The sequence below is a fragment of the Chiroxiphia lanceolata genome, chromosome 5, assembly GCF_009829145.1.
Source record: "Chiroxiphia lanceolata isolate bChiLan1 chromosome 5, bChiLan1.pri, whole genome shotgun sequence".
Taxonomy (NCBI): Eukaryota; Metazoa; Chordata; class Aves; order Passeriformes; family Pipridae; genus Chiroxiphia; species Chiroxiphia lanceolata.
This window is the reverse complement of record NC_045641.1, coordinates 24863907-24885527: the sequence shown is the minus strand read 5'-3', so window position 1 is coordinate 24885527 and position 21621 is coordinate 24863907. Positions and strand designations below refer to the sequence as shown.

General features: G+C 38.8%; 1 protein-coding gene across 1 annotated transcript in view; it reads right to left on the bottom strand.

The window, feature by feature from the left end:
* Positions 1-19493, bottom strand: part of ASZ1 (ankyrin repeat, SAM and basic leucine zipper domain containing 1) — a 38747-nt gene extending 19254 nt beyond the window's left edge. The window contains 6 exon segments of the mRNA XM_032688682.1: positions 685-819; positions 1065-1176; positions 9789-9900; positions 12853-12975; positions 17703-17799; positions 19355-19493. Coding sequence (XP_032544573.1) covers positions 685-819; positions 1065-1176; positions 9789-9900; positions 12853-12975; positions 17703-17799; positions 19355-19459 — 684 coding nt within the window. The 5' untranslated portion in view covers positions 19460-19493.
* Positions 19494-21621: the final 2128 nt, after the last annotated feature.

Sequence of the window (21621 nt, the reverse complement as noted above, 5' to 3'; positions counted from 1 at the left end):
ATTATACATTTCTGAAGAGTCACTGTGAAAAGCCACACCATTCGTAAGAGCAACTCAAGGTAAAACACACAGAAATATGGTCTCAGTGATCCACCATGCATCATCTGGTAACAGCAGAAACAGATTTATTTTAGGAGAAAAGTCAGTAGCTATCTACACTGCTCTCCCCATGATCCACTGATCAAATTACATTATTTTACACCTTCCTCCTTCCCAAGAACAGATTTTGAAAATAGCCAGTACCAACTCCCCTTCTTTTTAGCTTTAGCCTTTTCACTTCCAAATTCAATCAGAAACTATACTCTGCAAATTAGTTTGATATCTGCATTCTCTCACATATTTTGGCAGACAGATAAAAAACAACACATTTTTATACTTCTCTTATCAACATTACTAACATGAATAATCCCTTGTTTTGTATTCTAAATCTAAAGTCAAGGATTCTGAAAGAATAAAGAAAAAAGAAAAAGCATTTCCAAAACACTACTCTATAGCCTTTACAGCACTGTGAAAAGCTTTGATATAACAGAAAGTTGTCTATATAGATGTAACAGCACGAGTATTCAACTAGTTGCTATAATGTAATTATTGAAGTAACACTTCTATAGAAAATTATATAATTATTAACAGATTCTTGAGTCAAAACACAAAATTTACATTTCTAAAAAAAATGAAATTAAATACCTCTGTATGTTTATTGATTTTTGCTAGCTCTGCTGCTGTTTTTTCATCCTTAGTCTGTAGATTTTTGTCAGCTCCTAGCTCAAGCAACTTCAAAATTACACTTCTGTGTCCATGCTGCGCTGCCCATATTAATGCCTGCAAAGAGCAACTTTGTTTCACCAAATTTACATATGGAGCAAAAAACGACAGAGGTCCAATCAATAAAAGCATGGCCCAATCTGGAGACAAAGACAATTAATGCAAAAGAATCTCAAAGTGGTGTTAAAGTAGAAAATTCCAACGAGTATTTCTGAGAAAGTTGTACCTAGAAACAAGTTAGCAGGTTCTTGCTTTTTAAAATTTTTATCATTAATTAAAACACACAAAAGTAAATCACTTACCGAATATCCATTTTCATCTTGGGCGTTTATGTGTGATCCACAAGCAACAAGCAGAGCAACAACGCGAGCATAGCCTTTTCTAGCTGCATACATCAGTGCAGTCATTTTTTTCCTGAAAGAAAAGAGGCCAGTTGAAAAAAAAAAGTATTTCAAGATATCAAAATGCCACTGTATTATCAAGTAAAGCACCTCAGTTCTATAAAGATTCTCTGTTCTGCAGAAGAACTACACAGAAGAAGAAAGACCAAGACACTACATTCATGCTTCAGCACAGGAGTCAATAGAACATACAAAGTCAGCAACTCATTTATGACGAATTAACAAGTTTTAAATATTTTAAGAGGTTGCATTTATTTTCTGATTAAAACGAAGTTAAGAGGTCAACTGCCTCTCAACTTGTCAAGAAGGAAACTTAGACGAAACTCAACATGTCTCTCCTAGGAGTTTAGAATATAGACATATAGTACTTCTGGGAGAAACAAGTAAAAAATCCTGTATCACTGTTTTATCACCCGCAAATTCCATTAGCACATTAACACACAAATAACCTTAACATGTCCCAGCTATGAAACACTGTAGCTTGGTGACTAAACCGTTTCTGTTTTGGTTCTGAACTACACAAAACCAGTTTTTAAAAACCATCCTTCCTGCTGCTACCACAGACCCAGAAGCAGCAGGCCTCTCATTTAGCACACAGGTCAGCTTAATGAGACGAGAATGAGCATAATTGCAGATCCAGTTTTCACCCTACTAAAAGCAGAGAAAAGTCAACAAATGCTCTTTTTTCCCTTCAATTAACAAAGCAGTGGCATACTTCCGTTTCTCATTTTTAAAACACACAGCCTAAGTGATGGGTTCTACATATAGTCTAATTTCAACCCTAAATTTGGAAAAAATACGCAGTTTCATGGAGGGCAAGTTGTAAATCACAACTGAATATTTAAGAGGAAGAATATTAAAAAAAAAAAACCAACTACGTTTATAAATCCAAACCCCTCTCTGGTAAAATCAGTGTAAGTGACAGAATCACAGGTCATACAGGTCTTACCACCTCTGTGCAGAGGTGCAGCGCAATAGCACAGGCTACACACATATTGTCAACACTCAGGACCCCCCCACCCTGAGTACACCCAAGAGGAGTCTTCAGACAATTACATACAAAGACCACACTGAAAATTGTAACTTTTCAAGTACTAAAACTAAATGCAATCAAAATATTTTTGTCCTTTATCTCATTTTTGTTTTCTGTTCCCAGAAGTTGCATCAGAGAAGGTTCAGTTTAGATATTAGGGAAATTTTTTCTCACTACAAGACTGGTTAGGCATTGTCTTATGCAAACACAGTTTGTGCACATTTGAGACAGCCTTACAGTAGGGAAAAAAGTCTATTACTCAGAGATAAGCAAAATGAAAGGTAACCAGACCTTCAAGACATACAGTTAACAAAACAGTGGAACTTTGTAATGAAGCAAGAAGATTTGCATCAGTCTAGAACTAATTCGATTTAGTTCATCAACCCTCCAAAATCAGAAGTTTTGACTGAATATGAAGAGACATTTTTACCATGGGGTACAGTCAATCAGTGGAACTGGCTGCTCAGAGAAGTTTTTTAGTCTCCATCTTTAGTGAGTTTCAAGACCAGATGGCAACCTAGCCCAGTGTCTTAGCAGAGGTAGTTTTAAGGAAGAAGCTGGACTAGAAACCTCCTGAAGTCCCTTCCAGCCTGAATCACCCTGTGATCCTATGAAGATTACTATAAAAATAGAGAAAGACTGTAATCTGCCTCTGCAACTTAATAACTAACTGATGAGATAGCTATACCTCACTGTCTCTATATGTCTCTTGAGATATCTATATCTAGACATCTTCAGATATCTGTGGACCATGGATAGGCTTGAACAAAAATTTGGGAAGGGCTCTACCCACATTTACTACAAGCGTGCTGTGAATACCTCTATTGTACAGAATGAGAAGTTGATTACAACCTAACAATTTGTAGCAACAAACTTGTTTCTCTAATGTAGACACTGCCACACATTTCTTTGGTAGGTAGTCTTTGACAGACTTTCCACGTCATCACCTTTAAGTATTTACATCAGTTCAACCATGCCTGATTTCATTTTAATTTCTCCTGCTCTCAACTTTTTTTTTTTTGTTTTGGAACTTGCACACTGCAGCTACTTCATAATTACCTTCTGCTTATTTCAAAGGGAAAATACTGAACAAAAGCCCTGAAGCTACAGAGTAGTCTTTTCTCCAAAGAATATGATATGGTTACAGCTACACAGTACTGCAGATGTGATATCCGAAATCAAGGCAACAACTCAATGACATTAAAGCCACCAAAAAAGTTTCACCATTTCCAAGTAAAACCCAGTAAACATGACATTTAAAAGGTCCACAACATGAATACACAATTAGTACTGCAACTATTCCATTTTAATGCTCAAGTTTTAACTTGACTATAAGCTGTTTCAGAATAGAAGCACTCACAGTGCTGCACAAATTCACAACTCCACATGCAGAGGGGGTGCCGTGAGCCGCCCCCTGAAATCAGAGTCCATTTACACGTACGGCCACAGGAGGGAGATGAGAGCGTTAGAGAAAACAAACTCTGTTTTCCTAATCCTGCAAAGAAGCCCCCACAAGCAAACAGCAAGCTTTAACATGGCAAATCCACTGTTTCCTGCTTAAGTTGAAGAGAAATTAAATGTATCGGTACATCTCAGTTAGCGCAATCTAAAAACGTTCATAGAGTGTAGTGATAACCATCCACACAGAAGATCTGAAGAATCCTTTCATCATTTTGAGGAACCACCACGTTTCACCAGTCTGGCTTGCAGATGACCTTCTTGTCCAAACACCTGTTAAGTATGGCACAATTTGCCATGTGACATTTGCCCATTTTGAACATAACAATCAAGTCATAGTCAGTAAATAAATAAATAAATAAAATCTTAAAAAGCATATGTGCAATTTATTAATTAAAGATGATGCCTGTTCCAACTATGCTTCCAGTTCTTCAGCACCTAAATAAAAAGAAAGGTCTCATGCAAATGAAGAGAGATTTTTGTTTGTTTATTTTTATCTTTAGAATAACAGAATATTCTGAGTTGGAAGATATCCACAAGGATCATAGAATCCAACTCCTGTCCCTGACACAACAACCCCAAGAGTCACACCATGTGGCTGAGAGCATTGTCCAGGTGCTTCTTAAACTCTCAGGCTTGGTGCTGTGACCACTTCCCTGGGGATCCTGTTCCAGTGCCCAACTGCTCTCTGGGTGAAGAATCTTTTCCTGATATACAACTTAAACGTCCTCTGACACAGCTTCATGGCATTCTCTAACTCTCCCTGCTTTTATGTTAAGGCTGGAGAAAGACAAAACCGGAAGCTTTTGCAGTTTTTAGGGCCATCCAAAACTTTGCAAGTGACATGTACACAAAGATACAACCAGAGGTTCTTACAGGCTCACTTCACCATGTCAGAAAAATGAGGCAAAACTTTATCACAAGAGAGCAAGTTGCATGAATTGGCCTACCACCCTGGAGCTTCCTACCCTAGATAATTAGGAGCCATAATAAAAACAGTGATAAAAGTGACAGCAACATATCTCACTGAAAAATGTCCTGAGTACCTGCTACTAAACTGAATCTGTGGTGCAGAATTCACTGCACTTGACAAATAAACATGCTTATGTTTGGGATCTTGCTCTCAAGCAATACAAAGTTCATCTTCCTGGAAAATTTCATAAGAGGGAGGAGAAGAGATATCTCCCAATTATACACAGGCTTCCGTTTATTGGGGAGACATCTATAAAAAATTCAGTATTTCCAGTTGGTGATCTTGAAAAGTTGCAAGTCTCATAATTGGATATATGTTTATTAACTAGATCAGTGTATCAATAACACTAGAAAAAATACAGCAGGCAGAAAACAATTTAACCCTGACTTTAGTCTCAGACTTTTCTTATGGAGATCCCAAAGGAAATGACGCCACAGGACTACTGAGCTGCAAAATGAACAGTGCTTCAGATAACCAGAAAGCATCCTCAGAAGCTTTTGGAGCTTCACCACTCCAGTGCTGCATATTAGGCTTTAAACTGAGAGACAGCGTGTCCACAGCAACAGAAGAAAATCTATTTGCCCATTTTCTGGCTAACTAGGATTTAAGTGAGGAAGTGTAGAACTGTATACAACAAGTAGTATTGGAAGAAAATACTTTAGTGTATTGTGGGCTACAAGATACTTTTTCCAGGTACTGTCTGCTGGAGCAAGGTAGGAGAGTCCTCTACCTTCCTGAAGTAGACCTTTTTAGGAGAAAGGAATGTACAGCTCTAGAAAAAAGACTGGGCTGGAAAAAGTGACAGCTTAGTTTCAGATTCCCTAGTTTTAGGTTTCATTTCAATTTGCCAGCTCTTGTACTTTTCTGCTTCTGAACTCTGTTTACATGATTGTTTCAAAATTAAAAAAGGCATTTGTGTAAGTTCTACAGCACACAGAGGTGAGAAGGTAGAGAGCTACAAAGTTATCTTTATATGACTAGAAAAATATAAAGGATGTGATTATAAAAGGGATTAGTATAAAAACTAACAATGGGGATGGCAGAACTCTATGCTGTGACATTCCCAGTTATCCTTCCTGTCCTCCTACATCCTTACTCCAGTCACATTTTTACAGGCAAGCTGGTTTAGCTAAAAACACATTCACTTAAATATAAAAACACATACACTTAAATATAAAACAGAAAAACATGAGTTACTTACAAAATAAAAACTTCTCAGATTGTTTTCAACTGTACTTTCAAAATGTGGGTAAATTCCGTAGGCAAGAAATTCAGTGCATACTGAATTTCACATAGTGAAATCTACTACACCTTTCTAAGGAAAGCACAATTCTCTATCATGTAAAAAAACAAAACCAATCCTATGCAAATAGCACATCATCAGGGTAAGGTAGCAGCAATGATAGGAAGTTTAACATACTTGGGATAGAATGCTAATGGATTTCAGTACAGGTTTTATTTCTATTTACTCTAAAGCTGCTTAGGTGAGTACCTTTACCTTCAAGACACCACAGTACACTGTCAGAATGCCTCTGTGAAAAATAGCTTTTCATTTCCCTACTGTCCCCGAGTGTTTTATACCTCTGCTCAGAAACTGATCCACAGTTTTAAGCCTGGCCATACAGTCATTACTAGCTGGGGAAAATACAATCACTTATTTTGGTGTCTAGGCTCCTCTGATGAACAAGACACAAAAGTTATATACTCTGCCAAACTCAGAACTCACACATTTACCACACTTTTGACTTCTCCCTAACTCGGAAGGAAGGAAGAGATGCATGGACATAGCCCAGATGAACACAGCACTTTGGTAAATGTAATTTTGCATCTGATTTCTTATATTTAGACCCTCTGTCCCAATGTTTGACCAACAAAAAAAAAGTCTTTCTATCCTGAGTTCACGATGCTAGAATAAAAAACTCTCTCAAAGGCATGAACTGTAATGGAGTATAACATCACAAGGTACTTTCTGCTCTGAGTTGGATCAAAGATTTTGACTCAGTAGTATGAAATTCTCTCATTTTCTTGCCCCAGACATAGAATGCACCATAGTGCATTAACTTTTCCCAGGCTACTTACTTTTATTGAAATGTACTGTTTGTCTATCACACAATGATAGTGTCAACATCTTTGAAATTATGTGGCAGTGCAAATTTACTGTCTTATCAGTAGCAATATATATCTTGCTGAAATTGAGGTGTTACACAATTGCTTTGTTCTGACTATGCAACCTGAAGACCTATCTTGTGAACCGAGCAATACTGCGATAAAAATTTCCCCCTCCATTACCATCTTCTCAAGAGGGCAAAATAGACCAAAATTTTAAGAATCAAACCATTTTTGATACTCCTTAGAACTGCTCTGAGTGGAAGCACAAGTGAACATATATAGCCAACTTAATACCAGACCTAAGAAGTGATTATACTTTTCATGTATATGCATTCGTGTACATGGCAGCACACTTCAAGCTCAACTTTTAATCTGCACAATTACAAAAGACAAAAGGTTTAGTTCTTCTAATACTCATCCTAAAAAAAAAAAAAAAAGGAAAAAACAATCACAAGACTTTCTGAAGACTCTCCTCTAAATGTACACAAAATTTGTAACCATTTTAGAGCAGAAACACTGAAGACAGGTTTGTTCATTGTCTAGGACTCAATTGTGCCAGAAACATTAAAAGTGAGGGGAAAAAATGGTTCACAAACAAAATCAAGCCTTAACTTATCCCATACAGAACAAGAGACAAAGACTTTATGTCAAAACAAAGGAGGTTTAAGTCATATAACTACTTGTACCTTCTTCTAACAAACAGCTATTAGCATGAAACATCAACTCAAAACACTCTCCTTACAGGCAAAGCCATTACAATTCCTTAACTCTGCTTTATGTAAACAACAACCTATGACATGTTATCCGAGCAGCAGTAATTTACTTATCAGTTGGTCATGCATTTTCATTTTGCCTAAATCGAATTTCTAACTTAACATTAATAAAACCAGAGTAACTTTAAGAAAACACACAGGTTTTAAAAAAAGGTTTTTAAAAAAATACTGCTTAAAGATTTCCAGTTTCTTTCTCATTAGTCCTTCCCTGCTCCACACAGACTTAGTGAATTAGACAAAAAAAAAAAAGAAGGAAGTTTCTGTGTATCACCTCCAGATGACATAAAACAGAAGAGCCTACTGGTTGCCCTGACAGTGCAACAATGAAAGGATGAACATTAAACTCTGCCTTACATGAAATTTAAGTATTCTGCTTTGCATTCACACACATTCCAGTTGATAGTGGATAAAAGTTTCCTAAATCATTCTGGTTCTGAAGTACTGAGAAACCCAAATAGCGTGAACCTTAGTTCTTAACACCTGTGGTAGGTTGATCACACAGGGAGCGCTCTCTTAATAATGTCAATTCACTGACAGTTGGCTCCTACAGAACACCCTGCTTGCTCTAATGAGATGGGTAAAACCGTACTGCAGTGCCACAGAGAGGGGCTGCTTGGTCCCTTATCTGCACATAACCCAGTTTGTTGTGTTTCATGCCCCTTTCAGAAATAGAGGAAGAAGCCCCTGAGAAGCAGCAGCTGCTGCCTGAGCAGACCTAATGACAGAGTGGTATGCACAGATGTCAAACACTGGAAAGGCATGAAGGCAGCACAAGGATTTCAGATGTCGAGGTCTGGACTTTTCAAGCTTCTAATTTTGTTTGGCACAAATATGACATTTCTAATTGTCACTTAATTTATCTTTTCATTTGAGAAAGGCTACTATTGCAGAAGTGAAAAAACCACAACTAAATACTATCTGATGGATGCATGAGTAACTCACATTAGCACAAGGTCTTGGAAAACAAAGAGAGAGTAAATAAATATTTGTATATAAAGATCAACAATGCAAAATATACTCTTAGTTTATAAATAAAGTTTTGCCCTTAAAATTCCTATGTCTTGTGTCAGCATCCAAACTTTTTTTCCCAGCAAAGTTTAGCCAAAGGCCTTAGCAAATATAAACCTACAGCTTTGCACTTTGGCTTACATTTTCAACACCCAAGACAAAGTTAATAATGCAAAGATTTCCCCCATTTTTTAAAGCAGGATGTTTAATCCAACACCCAGCTATCTGACTACAACAATATGTCATTAATTCAGACACTGCAGCTTTCTCTTCTCTCATGAACAATTTTTAGCGTCTCTGATAAGAATAAAAGAATGGCATTTAAACTTGGTACCAGACATCAGTGGCACATCAGCACAACTATGTTTCCTCCTTGTCTATCAGTGCTATGCTCACAGTGAGGTCCAGGGCCTTGTGTAATTGAATGTTACTAATGAAAACCAATGGACCTTCAATTCTATTCTTTTTAGAGAGCTACTCAGTCTGTATATCCCAGGTAATGTGATAAAAGAGTTGTGATATAAAAAAATTTCAGTCGAAAAACCAGTAGACCCAAACAGTATTTTCTTTTTTTTCAACAGAGGCAGCAGAGTTTATCCTGGGCCAGCCCAGAATTTATTTATTTTTAATGTAAAATGAACCATTGCATCAGACTGTGCACTACAGACATCTCACAATGCACTGCTTCAAACTGCTGAGACGTTGTAATTGAAGAAAGAAGCTATTACTTGTTTTTACAAGTTTAAATCTCCTTTTAATATGGATTTTAAATCTCCTTTTAATATGGATTATTTCAGATTGCAGTGGAATAAATGTATCTTATTTACAGTTTTCTTTTCCACAGGAGGCAGTCTGTTAAAGGAATATAGCTAGATATCCACAAAAAGCTCAAAAGAGGACATGAATTTAAATAAAGAATTAACTGATTTAACTTACATCCCTTTGAAGAAGAGGCAATATGATTTGGGAAAGGCAGAGACATATTTCTTGCCTTTATACTTCAGGCAACTGAAGATTTAATTTAAATCTTGTTCAGCTAAAGAACTTACTTACAATTTGATAAAACTGATCATAGTCTTTATTCAGATTAATGACTGTACTAGGAGATGTAAGTATCCGGGCATTAATCTTTTCTTATACAGACAGCAGTGAAATTACAAAAAGCATGTAAACCTCATCTTAACCAACAACAATAGCTATGTCTATAAACACGTCTCTGTATAGTAATATTATATTTTATGCTGTATTCACAGACATGGGGTTTATGGTACCTGCAAGTAAGGTTAGGGTCAGCATTCCTTGATAGAAGCAGTTCTACAGTCTTCAAGATGTTCTCCTCTGAAGCTTGTGCAGTACATGCTGCCATCAGCACAGTGTATTTATCTGTTTGGAAATTTACAGTTAGAAAATTACACGTGTAAATATAAATACCGTGTTAATCCAGAAGTTCCTTTAAAAGACTTTATATTTGCTAGAGTTGTTAATCAGCTTCTGATATCCTAAGATATTTAGAAAAGGCTAAGAAACTTGTGTTCCTGACTGTAAAAGTCACTAGAGTTATCAGATAAAACAAAGGCACCTGAGATACTCAGAAAGACAAGAATCAATCACAATAGTAAAGCACCTATTCCTACCGAAATTTAGAACACTTTGCAAATACCCCACAACTATAGTAGGAGCTTAACTGTGGATGCTTGTTTTTCAAAACACGTTCCACACCAGTCAATTCACTCCCCGTTCCTCCCCTCCAGTTTAAGGAAGAAACAGCTTACAGGAAGTTAACTGCAATGGATAAAAAAAGGTGCATGAAAACGTATTATAAACACATAGCAACATCAATTTTGGGGAGAACTGAGGGCCGTACAGTTGAAGGAACAAAGCTTTATGACAGGTCTTAAGGAGAAGGAATTAAATTTATTAGGTTACTATGGTACAGTAGTGGCAGAAGGACTATTAAAAGTATTGTTTTAGACGTAGATTTTAAAAAACATCTACACAGTCCATAACAATACCAGCTATTTGCTACTCCAGCTTTGAAGCCAGTACATGTCACCTTTGCTCACAGATCAAAATTGTACACCATTGCTGTCTGCCCACAGAACACAGGAGATCTCCTTTCCCGTGGTTCACCTAGAGAGATGGGGGAAGTGTAACACCCCGAGGACCCTGGCAAGTTAGTTGGCCCCGGTGTTCTTTAGAAGACTGCCATCTGAATAACTGCCCATTTTGCTTACTGCACAAACTTGCTCACAAGTTCAAACATGCCTTCAGCAATTTGTTTTAACAAGTATATTAGCTGTACCTACTTCAGACCACATCATCAAGTGTTACAACATATTTTCTAATTTTCTTGTAGAAATTTTAAGGCTGTGTATAATTAACATCTTTATTCTTCAACTGAGGTCAGACTTCATTGTATTTAAACGTGAAAAGTTTGTTACGTACTTTACCCCCTCTGCTCTATTTCTCACCACTTCTTGTCCTTCACCTCTCCAACTTAGTTCTGCATTTAAATTCATTTGGTTCTTTAATATACCATCTTTTAATTTTCAATTACCTCACATAGAAATTATTACTCGATGCAGTGAAAAATTTTTACTCAAAATGTTTAACCTGGTTATCAACCAGAACCTGAACGGTAAGATGTCAGGACTTCAAATAAAAGTAGTGATAAACATCATTAATCTGGGAATGATGTATAGAAGGAACCTGTAGTTATACTTGTTTTCAGTATTTCAGGTAGTGAAAAAGAGTGGGAAACTAGTTTCTGTTCGCATACCTAAAGCTCACACATGTGAGCAAGAGAAAGGGAAATAACACCTTAGTGTTATTAGGCTTCTCTTTTGCAGACAAAAACTGCTAAAAGACTGCAAAAAATATAAGTTTATGTTCATCCTAGCTGAAAAACTCAGAAAATCCAGTGAAATTATTCCTCAAGGATGCAACATCTTGAACCCATCACATAGTAAATGATATATTAGTTCCTTGTTCTTCACAGCTACCAAAAAGGGTAAAATTAATTAACCACTTACAAAGAATGACTGAAGAGCAACTAAAGGTGATTAACAGTATAGCTGTTATTAGGATTATAAGCATTAAAGGATAATTATTATAGGATCACTTATGTGATTGCCTGCTGATGTAAAAAATAGCAGCAAGACTGGTGAGATTTAGTACCATTTTAGGATGGCATAGCTTTACTGAACACGTGTTCTGACCCAGATCAATGACTAACAAGACTGCTCCTGGCTGGACAGTACTCTGGTGCCCATATGGCCTAGTTACTGTTTCCCTACACAGTCTAACAGGGAAACAAGCCAAGAAACCTGATCCTAGCAAGGTGCCACTTTGAGCAAATACAGTCACACACTGAAAAAATGCCAAGCATTCGGTTACCTGGAAACTCTAAACTACTGCCCATAGCAGTTTTTGCCCCATTTATAGCTCTCTACAGCCATAAACAAGGAACAGGTGAACTGTAGGTAGCCACAGCTGTAGGCAGCCACATGGAAGTTCCCTGAAGCTGACTACAAGGACAGTAATTAGAGGAAGGCATGGTTGCTTTTGGGGCAGGTAGTCTACTCTAATTAACTGCTAAGAAGTTATAGAAATTTTTAGAGCCAGATTTGTACTATCTGCATTTCAGTCTACTACTACTACAAATATTGGCAAGTTACTGGAAAATATGATCACTGCTTTTACATACTTGGCAGTATTGTGGGATAAATACTCCAACACAATGGAAGAGAAGGAAAATAACCATAGTTTAAGTCAGAAAAAGTTATTATTAAGCCATAAAAATTGACAGAGGAACTGATATTACTTAGAAGCCACACTGAATTCTTGCAGAAAAACGTCATCTTGTAAAACAATAAAGAACAGTTTTCACTTAATAATAAAACTGCGCTCTAGTTTTAGAGAAGACCACATCAGTTTCCCATGAACTGGAAAGCTATTCCTGTTGTTTGGGATGCTATCTGGTTTCTGCATGTATATATTTTGTAACAGGATCAAACAAAGGAAGTTTTACCTGTACAACTTTATACTAGAATTTTTGAACAAGTATTTCCAAACACTTTTTAAAAAAGCACTTGAATTTGGGAGGTGGGGGAGAAAACAGGATGGAGAGAGAAAGAACAAGAAAACCCATCAATGAATTCCAGATCAGTTCCAACAGCACAATTTTTATTTTAAAACTACTACTTTTATTTCAAAACTGTGAAAGGTAGGCTAGGTCCCAATTCCACTGTGAACTTTGATTTCTCCCCCCCCCCAGGATAGGGACAATGTCTGGTGCTGAGCATTACTGGTCAGTATTTTTCATTCACATCTTACCTATTTCAAAACATGCGTTGGCTCCTCTGTCCAGAAGAAGACGCACTACTGCGAAGTTGGCCACACTGGCAGCACACATCAGGGGAGTCCATCCAAACTGAAAGCTAGTTTCTATGCTGATGCCTGGCGAAAGTCGAGATACTAAAATCATAAAACTGCATCACAATAAACACTCTTCTTATAAACTTTACGCTCAATATGTATCATTACAAAGGTTACACCCTGTTTGCGTTTTGTTCTAGAAAGAGAAATCTCTTATAGCATTTTCTTTAATACATCTTTATTTAGAACCAGAAAACAACTTTTAAAACTGACATCAGTGAAGTTCAGTCCTCAACCCAAGGAGTTAACTATCACAGAAAGATTACATTAAAAAATCCCAAACATCTAGCTGCAAAAATAATTTCACATAAGTGCACAGAATCACTGTTTTCTCTACTTCTGTGCAATAGCTTTCTTCAATCAAAATGAAAATTTTGACTCTTGTGAAGCCAAGAGGACTGCTGTGGAAGCAAATTGCTTGTCAGGCAATTAAGATCATATCATCCAGGGTTTCCTGCTTCACAGCTCCTTTTATTCTCTGTCCTGTAAGGCAGTTAACAGGCAGATTTGCATTCAGCACTAACAAAATATTATCTCAATAAAAAGAAGGAATAGGAGACTATGCAAGATTCAATGACAATCACCAGAATTGTTTGTTACTCTTTGTAATAGCCAGAATGGCTAAAATGGCTAGAAGTGTTCCTGCCAGTCAGCCCATCCCTTCCAAATTCACCCCGCCTTGGTATAATGCCAAAGATGTGCTCAGTGTAGCAATATAAAGTCATTAAAGCTGAGAGACTAACAGGTCACTGCTTTTGGATTGATTCTGTAACTGTTTAAGATCACTAGAATTGTAGAAGCAATCAGTAAAGAGGCAGCAATCAATGAAAGCCACGTGTTGAAGCATTCTAACACCTGCAAGCCACAGAATTTACAATCAAATCTACTTGGTAATGTATACATAGCAGCCGCAGTCCTTAGTGCCACAGCACACCAGTTTCTCTGCAAGATACAAAACATTCTGTTGAAACTCACACACAAGTTCTATAAGGGGAGCCAGCAAGTGTCCCTTAGCAGTCATATCTGAACTTCCTTGTAGACAAGTCACTTCAAGAATTTAGCAACTCTGATACAACAGCCCACTGAAATAACACTAGTAAGAAATACCAAAAAGGTGTCACCCAGTCAGCCTTAAGAAATCTCTTTTCCTCGTAAGAAAAGCAGTCAGCAGTCTATGTAACATCTAGAGCTTTTTATTTTACTTTTATTTTAATACGTATCTTTTTTTATTTTAATATGTATCTGAACAATAGCAAGAAAGGATCTATTTGGCAGGCATAGAGAGACCTATCAAAATTCTTGAGAAGGTATTTTCCTCAATGCTTTCTTTACTCATATATCAGACAGTATCTGCCATGATGCTGGTGCTCCTTTTAAGTTCTAGAATTAGAATGGTCTATTTGGCAATGGTATGTTGTTTGTCCTGCACGGTCTCCTGCCATCTTTGTAGTGACTGACTTGAAGTATCACTCAGTGTGAAAGTCATAATGCAAACCAGCTGGAATTCCCAGAGGAAGACAAAGAAAGGACAACAGAAACAGTAAGTCATGTTGCTTCTCGGCTGCATAGTTATAGGAGTTGATGACTGAACCAGAAATGTCTCACCTTGGTGACTACTCAGACATGTTATTACTCTCATTACACGAGCTGCTGTTGAAATAAGCAGCATTAGTTCAGCATTTAAAATGGCCCTTAAGAAAACCTATAAGGCAACAGTGAAGCCCAGAAAAAACACTTTTTAGCAAAAAATCAGGCCAGATTCAACAGCCAGAGAGAAACAAGCCTGCTACAGCTCCACAACCCAACGTTCAACCCATACCAATGCTGAGCATGTATTCCCAGCCAGCACACACATACATCACCGGCCACAGTGATCAACACAGACAGCCAGAGCACTCTTGTGAACAGAGTGCCAACAGTCTCATTCTGCCATCTACCTCCTCCAGCTGCTGGCATCACAGACACATAGGTCTCTGACCTCTGGTCCAACTCCTGTGATTGGCACATCTTTCACTCACTCCTGTCTCTACAGGCGCTTGGCCCACAGGCATAAGGGTCCTATGAGAGCCCTGGGAGTCCCTTCCTCTGAGTCTGTAATTTGTGTTCCTGCCTGCCGGTAGGCTTCTCTGAGACTGTAAAGATGGGCCTGTGATGGGCTATTGGCTTCCATGACGGGCCTGGGAGGAGATGGGCCAGGCTATTATTTGGACTCCCCCACCTGCCATTACCTCTCTCTGCTCCTTTGTAGGTACAAGCAGAGAAGATTTTCAGTCACATGACATCACAAATTATAAGTAGGAGAGAAACCAGACACAACATGCTTTCTTACAATCTGAGTTGCAGATAAATATCTTCCTCTTTAACCAGCAATGGGTAGAAATACGTTCTGGCCTCAGACAAGCTCTACAACAGCAGAAACTATGTGAAGCGTATGAATAATGGAGAAGCAAAAGAACAGCAAAGGGAAAACTGCATTCTTTTTGTGACTACTACAGTTTCTCTGGTATCCCTTTCAGATACTTTGTTGACTGTGGCTAATAACTATGGTAGAAAGGCTGTTTTTATACAGAAAAATGCAACCTCAAATTCAAAAGATTGGCAAGCCCAAAGAACTACGATCTGACTTTCCTATCTGACTAAGGGCTCAAAGTCCTAAACCAGCTGAAGAATTATTCTCACACACCCTGTCCCCTCCCACTCCCATAGTTTACTAGTATTTTTAATTCTCTGAACTGGCCCACAAAAGATGAAATGCACTCCAGCACTCATGCTAAGATATAAGTGGAACAAACTGCTGAATTAAAACAGGAAAGGGAATTTGACTGTACTTATATTTTTAATTGGCCTAAACTATCATGAGGTCATAACTTTGAATTCCATTTTAGGAAATCAAACACATGAATAATATGGCGTTAAGTATTTTAATCCCAAAGCAGACCAAAATCCTCAAGTCATCTTTGAACCCGCTACTTGCTTGCACTACTTTTTGCGACACCGTACTTCAGAAACTTGTTCTTAACAACCTGCTGTTTTACAGGAGTGAGGAAAGAAAAACTGTGCTTGTCCATCTCCTAAAGGAGCTCTGTAAACCTGCCTCAGCACCAAAGACCTTAAAGCAACATTTAAGCAAGCCAGAAGACGATATGTTCTCCCTTTACCTGAAAGAATGGCCCCAATGGTTGCTAGGAAATCCACTTCCAACACAAACCCTCAGTTTGGTGGAGTGCTGGTAGTGAGTCTCCTACAAGCTCTACTGAACATACACTAAAGGCAACTCTGGAGGCAAAGATTTAATCAGACTGAGCACCAATCCTCTGAAGGACAATGTCACCTTTCTTCAGAAAGACCTCCCTGATAGAGAAGTATTGTGTTCTACTGCTTTTCAGGACAGTACTGGATGGCTCAAAATTTACTGTTGATCCTATTTTATATATTCTTTTGTGATACTGCCCTGTTCATTTCAGGAGACAGTAAAGTATACTACATGAATCTTTGGCCTGACCTTATGCTCTTACAGATACCTATCTTCTAGCAGCGCACAACCGTTCACTGTATATCAGGCATCAACAAAGAAAGTGAACTATTGATGTTTGACTGCAACACAAGCAATTGAAAAGGGAGGGTTGTAACAAAACAACTAAGAAGTCTGATGCATAGACATCATCAAAAACTCTACCCATAAATAAGAACATATTTTCTCAAAGCAAGACAGATTTCAGGCTCACACTGCACCTATTCTGTTTCAGTCTGTGCAACAGTTTTACCTCATTTAAAAAGAAAACCATTTTCCCATCATAGTGAGAAACAGTAGTCTTCTAAAAGGACAAGTAATGTCACCATTTTAAAACTCAGAAAAAAACCCATTGCTAACTAAGAAACTACTTCCTTTCAGCCATAAGACAGATTTTCCTCAGAGAACAAGCTCTTGGGTACTATATTCTCCTTGCTTGCTGAAGCAGAACTTGCTGACAATTATCACTAGGCAGGTCAACTCAGCTATGCAGTTTCTGCCCTGGATGCTTCAATAAATGGTCCAGTCCACCTAACACTGATTAACAAACACATTACAGACAAATACAGAGTAACTGAACAGGAAGAAAGGCTTTTGGTATTAAAACAAACTACTTTTTGGTGACAAATGCCATATAAAGCCTGTTAGACCTTTCAAAATCGCAAAATCTTTGTCCAGTTGATGTTGCCAGGACAGCAGTATCACAGAGGGCACATACCAGAAACTTAACCGTGCTGTGAAGGAGGCAAAAAAATCCAACAAACAAAAACCAAAAGGAATTTCCAAACTGGGGAAGCATTAAGACAAAAAAAAAAAAAAAGCCAGTCTCCCCTTCTTACCCTGCCCCATACAACCTTCAACACCAGAGTAAGACCACCCACTGAATTCTCCCCCTTAATTTAAACCACATCAAATTCAGTGTTTGTAATTGATATTTGCAGGCTAAAGATGCATCTGAAAACAAAGAAACATCTTATTTCATAGTTCACACATTATAGTTTTCTCAATTTTCAGGGCTCCTGACTGATGAAAGAAACATAAATTAGGAGGAATGTGCTGGAATATGGAATGCTGAGTCACTGAAAAAGTAATTGAATCTTTAAAATAGTTTATACCCTGTATTGGAAACATTCACATATTCCTACGTGCACTCAACATGTCATTTTGAAAGGAGAAACTTTAGAATTTTTGCCATGATCAATTAAAAATATTTAACTTTGCAACTGCCTTTCCTCACCTGAGTTTAAGAGTTCTTCAATTAAAGACACATCACCACGAAACAGAGCCTTCTTTAATGCCTCATTCTTATCTGCCTGCAACATTTGATCCAACTGCTAGATAAACAAGGAAAAGTTAAGTCAAAACATGACTGTTTCAAGGCAAAACCAATATAGCTTCATTTCAGTATAAAAGCACTAATGATCTCTGAAAGTGCAGAGTGCAGGCGCAGAGAAAGAGCAAGAAGATAACTTTCCTTCTTCCATCTCTGTAGATCTGTTTGGGGTGTACTGCAAAGCCAAAGTTTTGAAATTAATTTTTCTGAAAGGTTCCATTCTCTGAAAATGTAAATATCTTCTTTCTCAACAGACCTGCTATCCTCCTATGCTGCCCTCAGTTTTTCTTACCATTATTAGATTTCAATTAAGATTTTTTTTCATCTTATGGCACTGGAAAAACTTAGCAATGCATTTCTGTACCTTTTTTTTTGTACATTTCACACACTGTGAAGTGTAACATTAAAAAAATATAACTATCAGACATGAAAGTTTGAGATTGGGTCAAGGGAGCTCAATGACTATCTGTCTGGCCTAACACAGCACAAGTCCACTGCTGTGAAGGGCTACCCTTCCTCCTAATCCTGTGGTGGCATTTGTGTTGCTGCATCATTAATGATTTGGCTGAAAAATGCCCTCACCAAAAGATTAGTTTATACATCAGAGGGCTGCCCAATTCAAGTTCTTTTCAAAAGGATCACAGATTTTTCTCTATCAAAGCTGCAGATGCAGCTGGAGATTGATGCTGGCACTATCTAGATTTGTACAAAACACTTATATACACTAACGATTGGATTATTCACTAGTTTCTTTAGGGACATAAGTGAGTATGAGACAAAGTTGTTTTGTCATAAATTTTTAACTCATAACATTATAACTCAAGAGTTATACAATTTTCACAGCACATTGTAGCAGTATCTTTCAATAAACTTTTGTAAAGATTTTACCAAGTGTCTAGAAAATCAAAGGTGAGAAACAGCCAATAAAATAATTTAGCCCTATTTTCACTCTGCTCAGCCAACAATTTTCAAATAATGGACATCTCTGGATAGGAAGCTCTATTTAAAGATCAAGATCCCTAAACCTAAATCTAAATCTTCAGCCTGAGTACTGCAAGAATTCAGCTACTTCCATTTTCCAATTCCCGCCAGGAGAAAAGACAAGACCTAAAACCACTCACGGGATCTCCCTCCACCTCACTAACAGACACCTCACACCTGTTAGATGCAATAAAACTACTGAAATCTCCAAGTTAGCAAGAAACAGTCTCACAGATTCTACATATAAAACAGCTTTACAGGACTCAGCTCACTTTTATATTTACCCTCATGCTGAAACAGGGACTCGGGTGTGCTACTAAACGGGAGACAAGTCTTTTAAGTAAACATTAAGTTCTTATGTAATAAGACAAGCCCTTGAAATTCAGGTTTCATTTACTGGATTGAGGGTACACCACCCTCGTGGGAAATGGCTTCCCTGGTGGGAAGCACCAGCCGCACGCTCCTCTGGGACCCACCGCGCTCGGCTCCCTCACCGCCAAGCCGAGGCCGCCCCCCACCCCGAGGCCTCCCGGCCGCTGCTAGCGGGCGCCAGGCGCAGGGAGACTCAGCCCCACCTGCGGCTCCTGCCGCACGATGCCAATGTCCCAGCCGCCATCGTCGCTGTCGCTGTCCTCGTCGCCGCCCGCCACGACGCGGGACCCGCAGAGCAGCGCGGCCATAGCGCCGCCGCCCAACCTCGCCTCGGCGCCGCCGGGTCACGCGCTCGCGCCGGCCGCTTTCCCGCGCACCCGCGCCCCGCCCCGCCGGGCCCCGCCCCTCCGAGCGGCGCGCGAGGGCCGCCGCCTAATGCGGCTGTGCGGGGGGGCTGCGCCTGGACAGGGGAGGGGGCCTGGTCCGTGCCGGGATTGCCGTGCCCGGGCCGGGCGGCTGTGCTGGGACAGGGGAAGGGGTGCCTGGTCCGTTCGTGCTGGCATTGCCGTCCCTGGGCCGGGTGGCTGTGCCGGGACAAGGGAAGGGGGCAGCTGGTCCGTCCTGGGGATTCCGTCACGGCGCCAGGTAAAAGAAGCCAACACCAGTGATGGCTGTGACGGGGCGCACTGGTGTGCGGCTGCTTTGTGAGTGTCGGCTGAGGCAGCAGAGCAGTGTGTGAAGTTACATCGCTAGATCTATGGCTGGCGTATGTGTGTGGATCCAGGGTAAAAGATACGGTTTCCTCTCTTTAATTGCTGACGTCATTAGTACGCTCCTCCAACGCCACGTCACCCGGCAGCAGCCAGTGACGTCACTTGTGTGTATGTACACGCGGTGCCACATAGCCCGAGCCTGTGGTGAGGACACGTATGTGACAAAGTTGAACAGCAGCCATATATAAGGACCCAAACTTTCACCCTCCTGCCTGGATACATGGGGCGTTACTTTCAATTTCAAAACTGTGGTTAACTTTCTTCTAATGACAGATAGTAATGTCTCTCATCCATCACAAAGTTCATGTAAGAGTCTTTGAAGAACAAATGAGGAACAATATTTTGTGTTTCAACACTGCTCTTTGAGCTCATCTCAGACCTTGTCCTGGGCTGAAATGAGTTTGGTCATCCACTGACAAAAGAGAACAGAAGAGTATGGAATGATGAGTGTAGTCCTTGTGCCAATGACACTGTAAAAGTGTAGTTTTGGGAGGTTCATTTTCAAAATTTCCCTCATCTTGATCAGAAGGTGATTGGGAAACATTTCTTCTTCTTCTTCTTTTGTTTTTATTTCTTGATGCAATGTGTAAGGCAACTTTTACCATGTTGGGATTTACAGGTTAGCTACAGCTATGCTTAGAACATACTAAGTGCTATAAAAATTCAACTTACTAAAAAAGAAACCCTCATGGTCTACATATTTCAATTGCACACACCCGACATTTTTAATAGCTGTGTTTTCTGGATTTTGTTTGCTTGTCTGTTAAATATGACAACCTGTTTGCATAAAAGTATTATTATGCAACAACAAAGAATTGTGGTATAAGAGCTAGCTGAACATTTTTAATGAACTGCCATGAAAGAAACTTCCAGTTCTGGAAAGTTGATAGAAATGCAAAACCCTTCTTTTCACACTGCCTCCCTAGAGCAAAGGGTACTAAAATTGAGTCAACTATAATACATACCTCTATAGAAAGGCTTAACTTTATATGCTTATTTTGTCTTTACCTGCATATGCTAAATCTCTGTTGAAATTAGTTTGGTAATGAAGATATAATACTTACTGTGTGTAATAATTGAACACTTATGTAGCCATGTAAGTTGTTATAAAATTGTAACTTTTTTTTTCAGTTTTCAGTGGTTTTGATTACTGGCCTGAATGCTTCTTATGTCGCTTTTTACCAGCAGAGTAAAAGTAGAATTTACGGCATTTTTCTGTAATTTCTTTATATCTATATTGTGTTTACCAGTCTTCAGCATTATAGTTTTTGTAACCAAGATCAAGCTGAGCTGTGTTACAGAACACGGACTTGCTAGTAGATTTTGTATCCCCATCTGCTGAACTCTAAACACAGCTGAGTGTGGCTTTTTACAGTTGACCCCATATGGTCCAAGAGGGTTGTTTCTAACTGGTGCTGGTACTCTTTATAGATTCACTACTTTTAATACAAAGGTTTCAAAGTTGGAGATGGCTGGTTACTTGGTTCGTTTGTTGCGGGGTTTTTTCCTTTTTTCTGTATTATATCCTGTACAATTTAAAATGTCACAACAGACACTTCAGATGCAATGTGCTGCTGCTGCTTTGCTCAAAGGCCACCACTCTTTACAAAGGTCATCTTCAGTAACAGACCTAATAGTCCCTAGTATTAAAAAAACCCAAAAACCCTTTCAAAAGCTCACAGTGCAGAATAACCTTG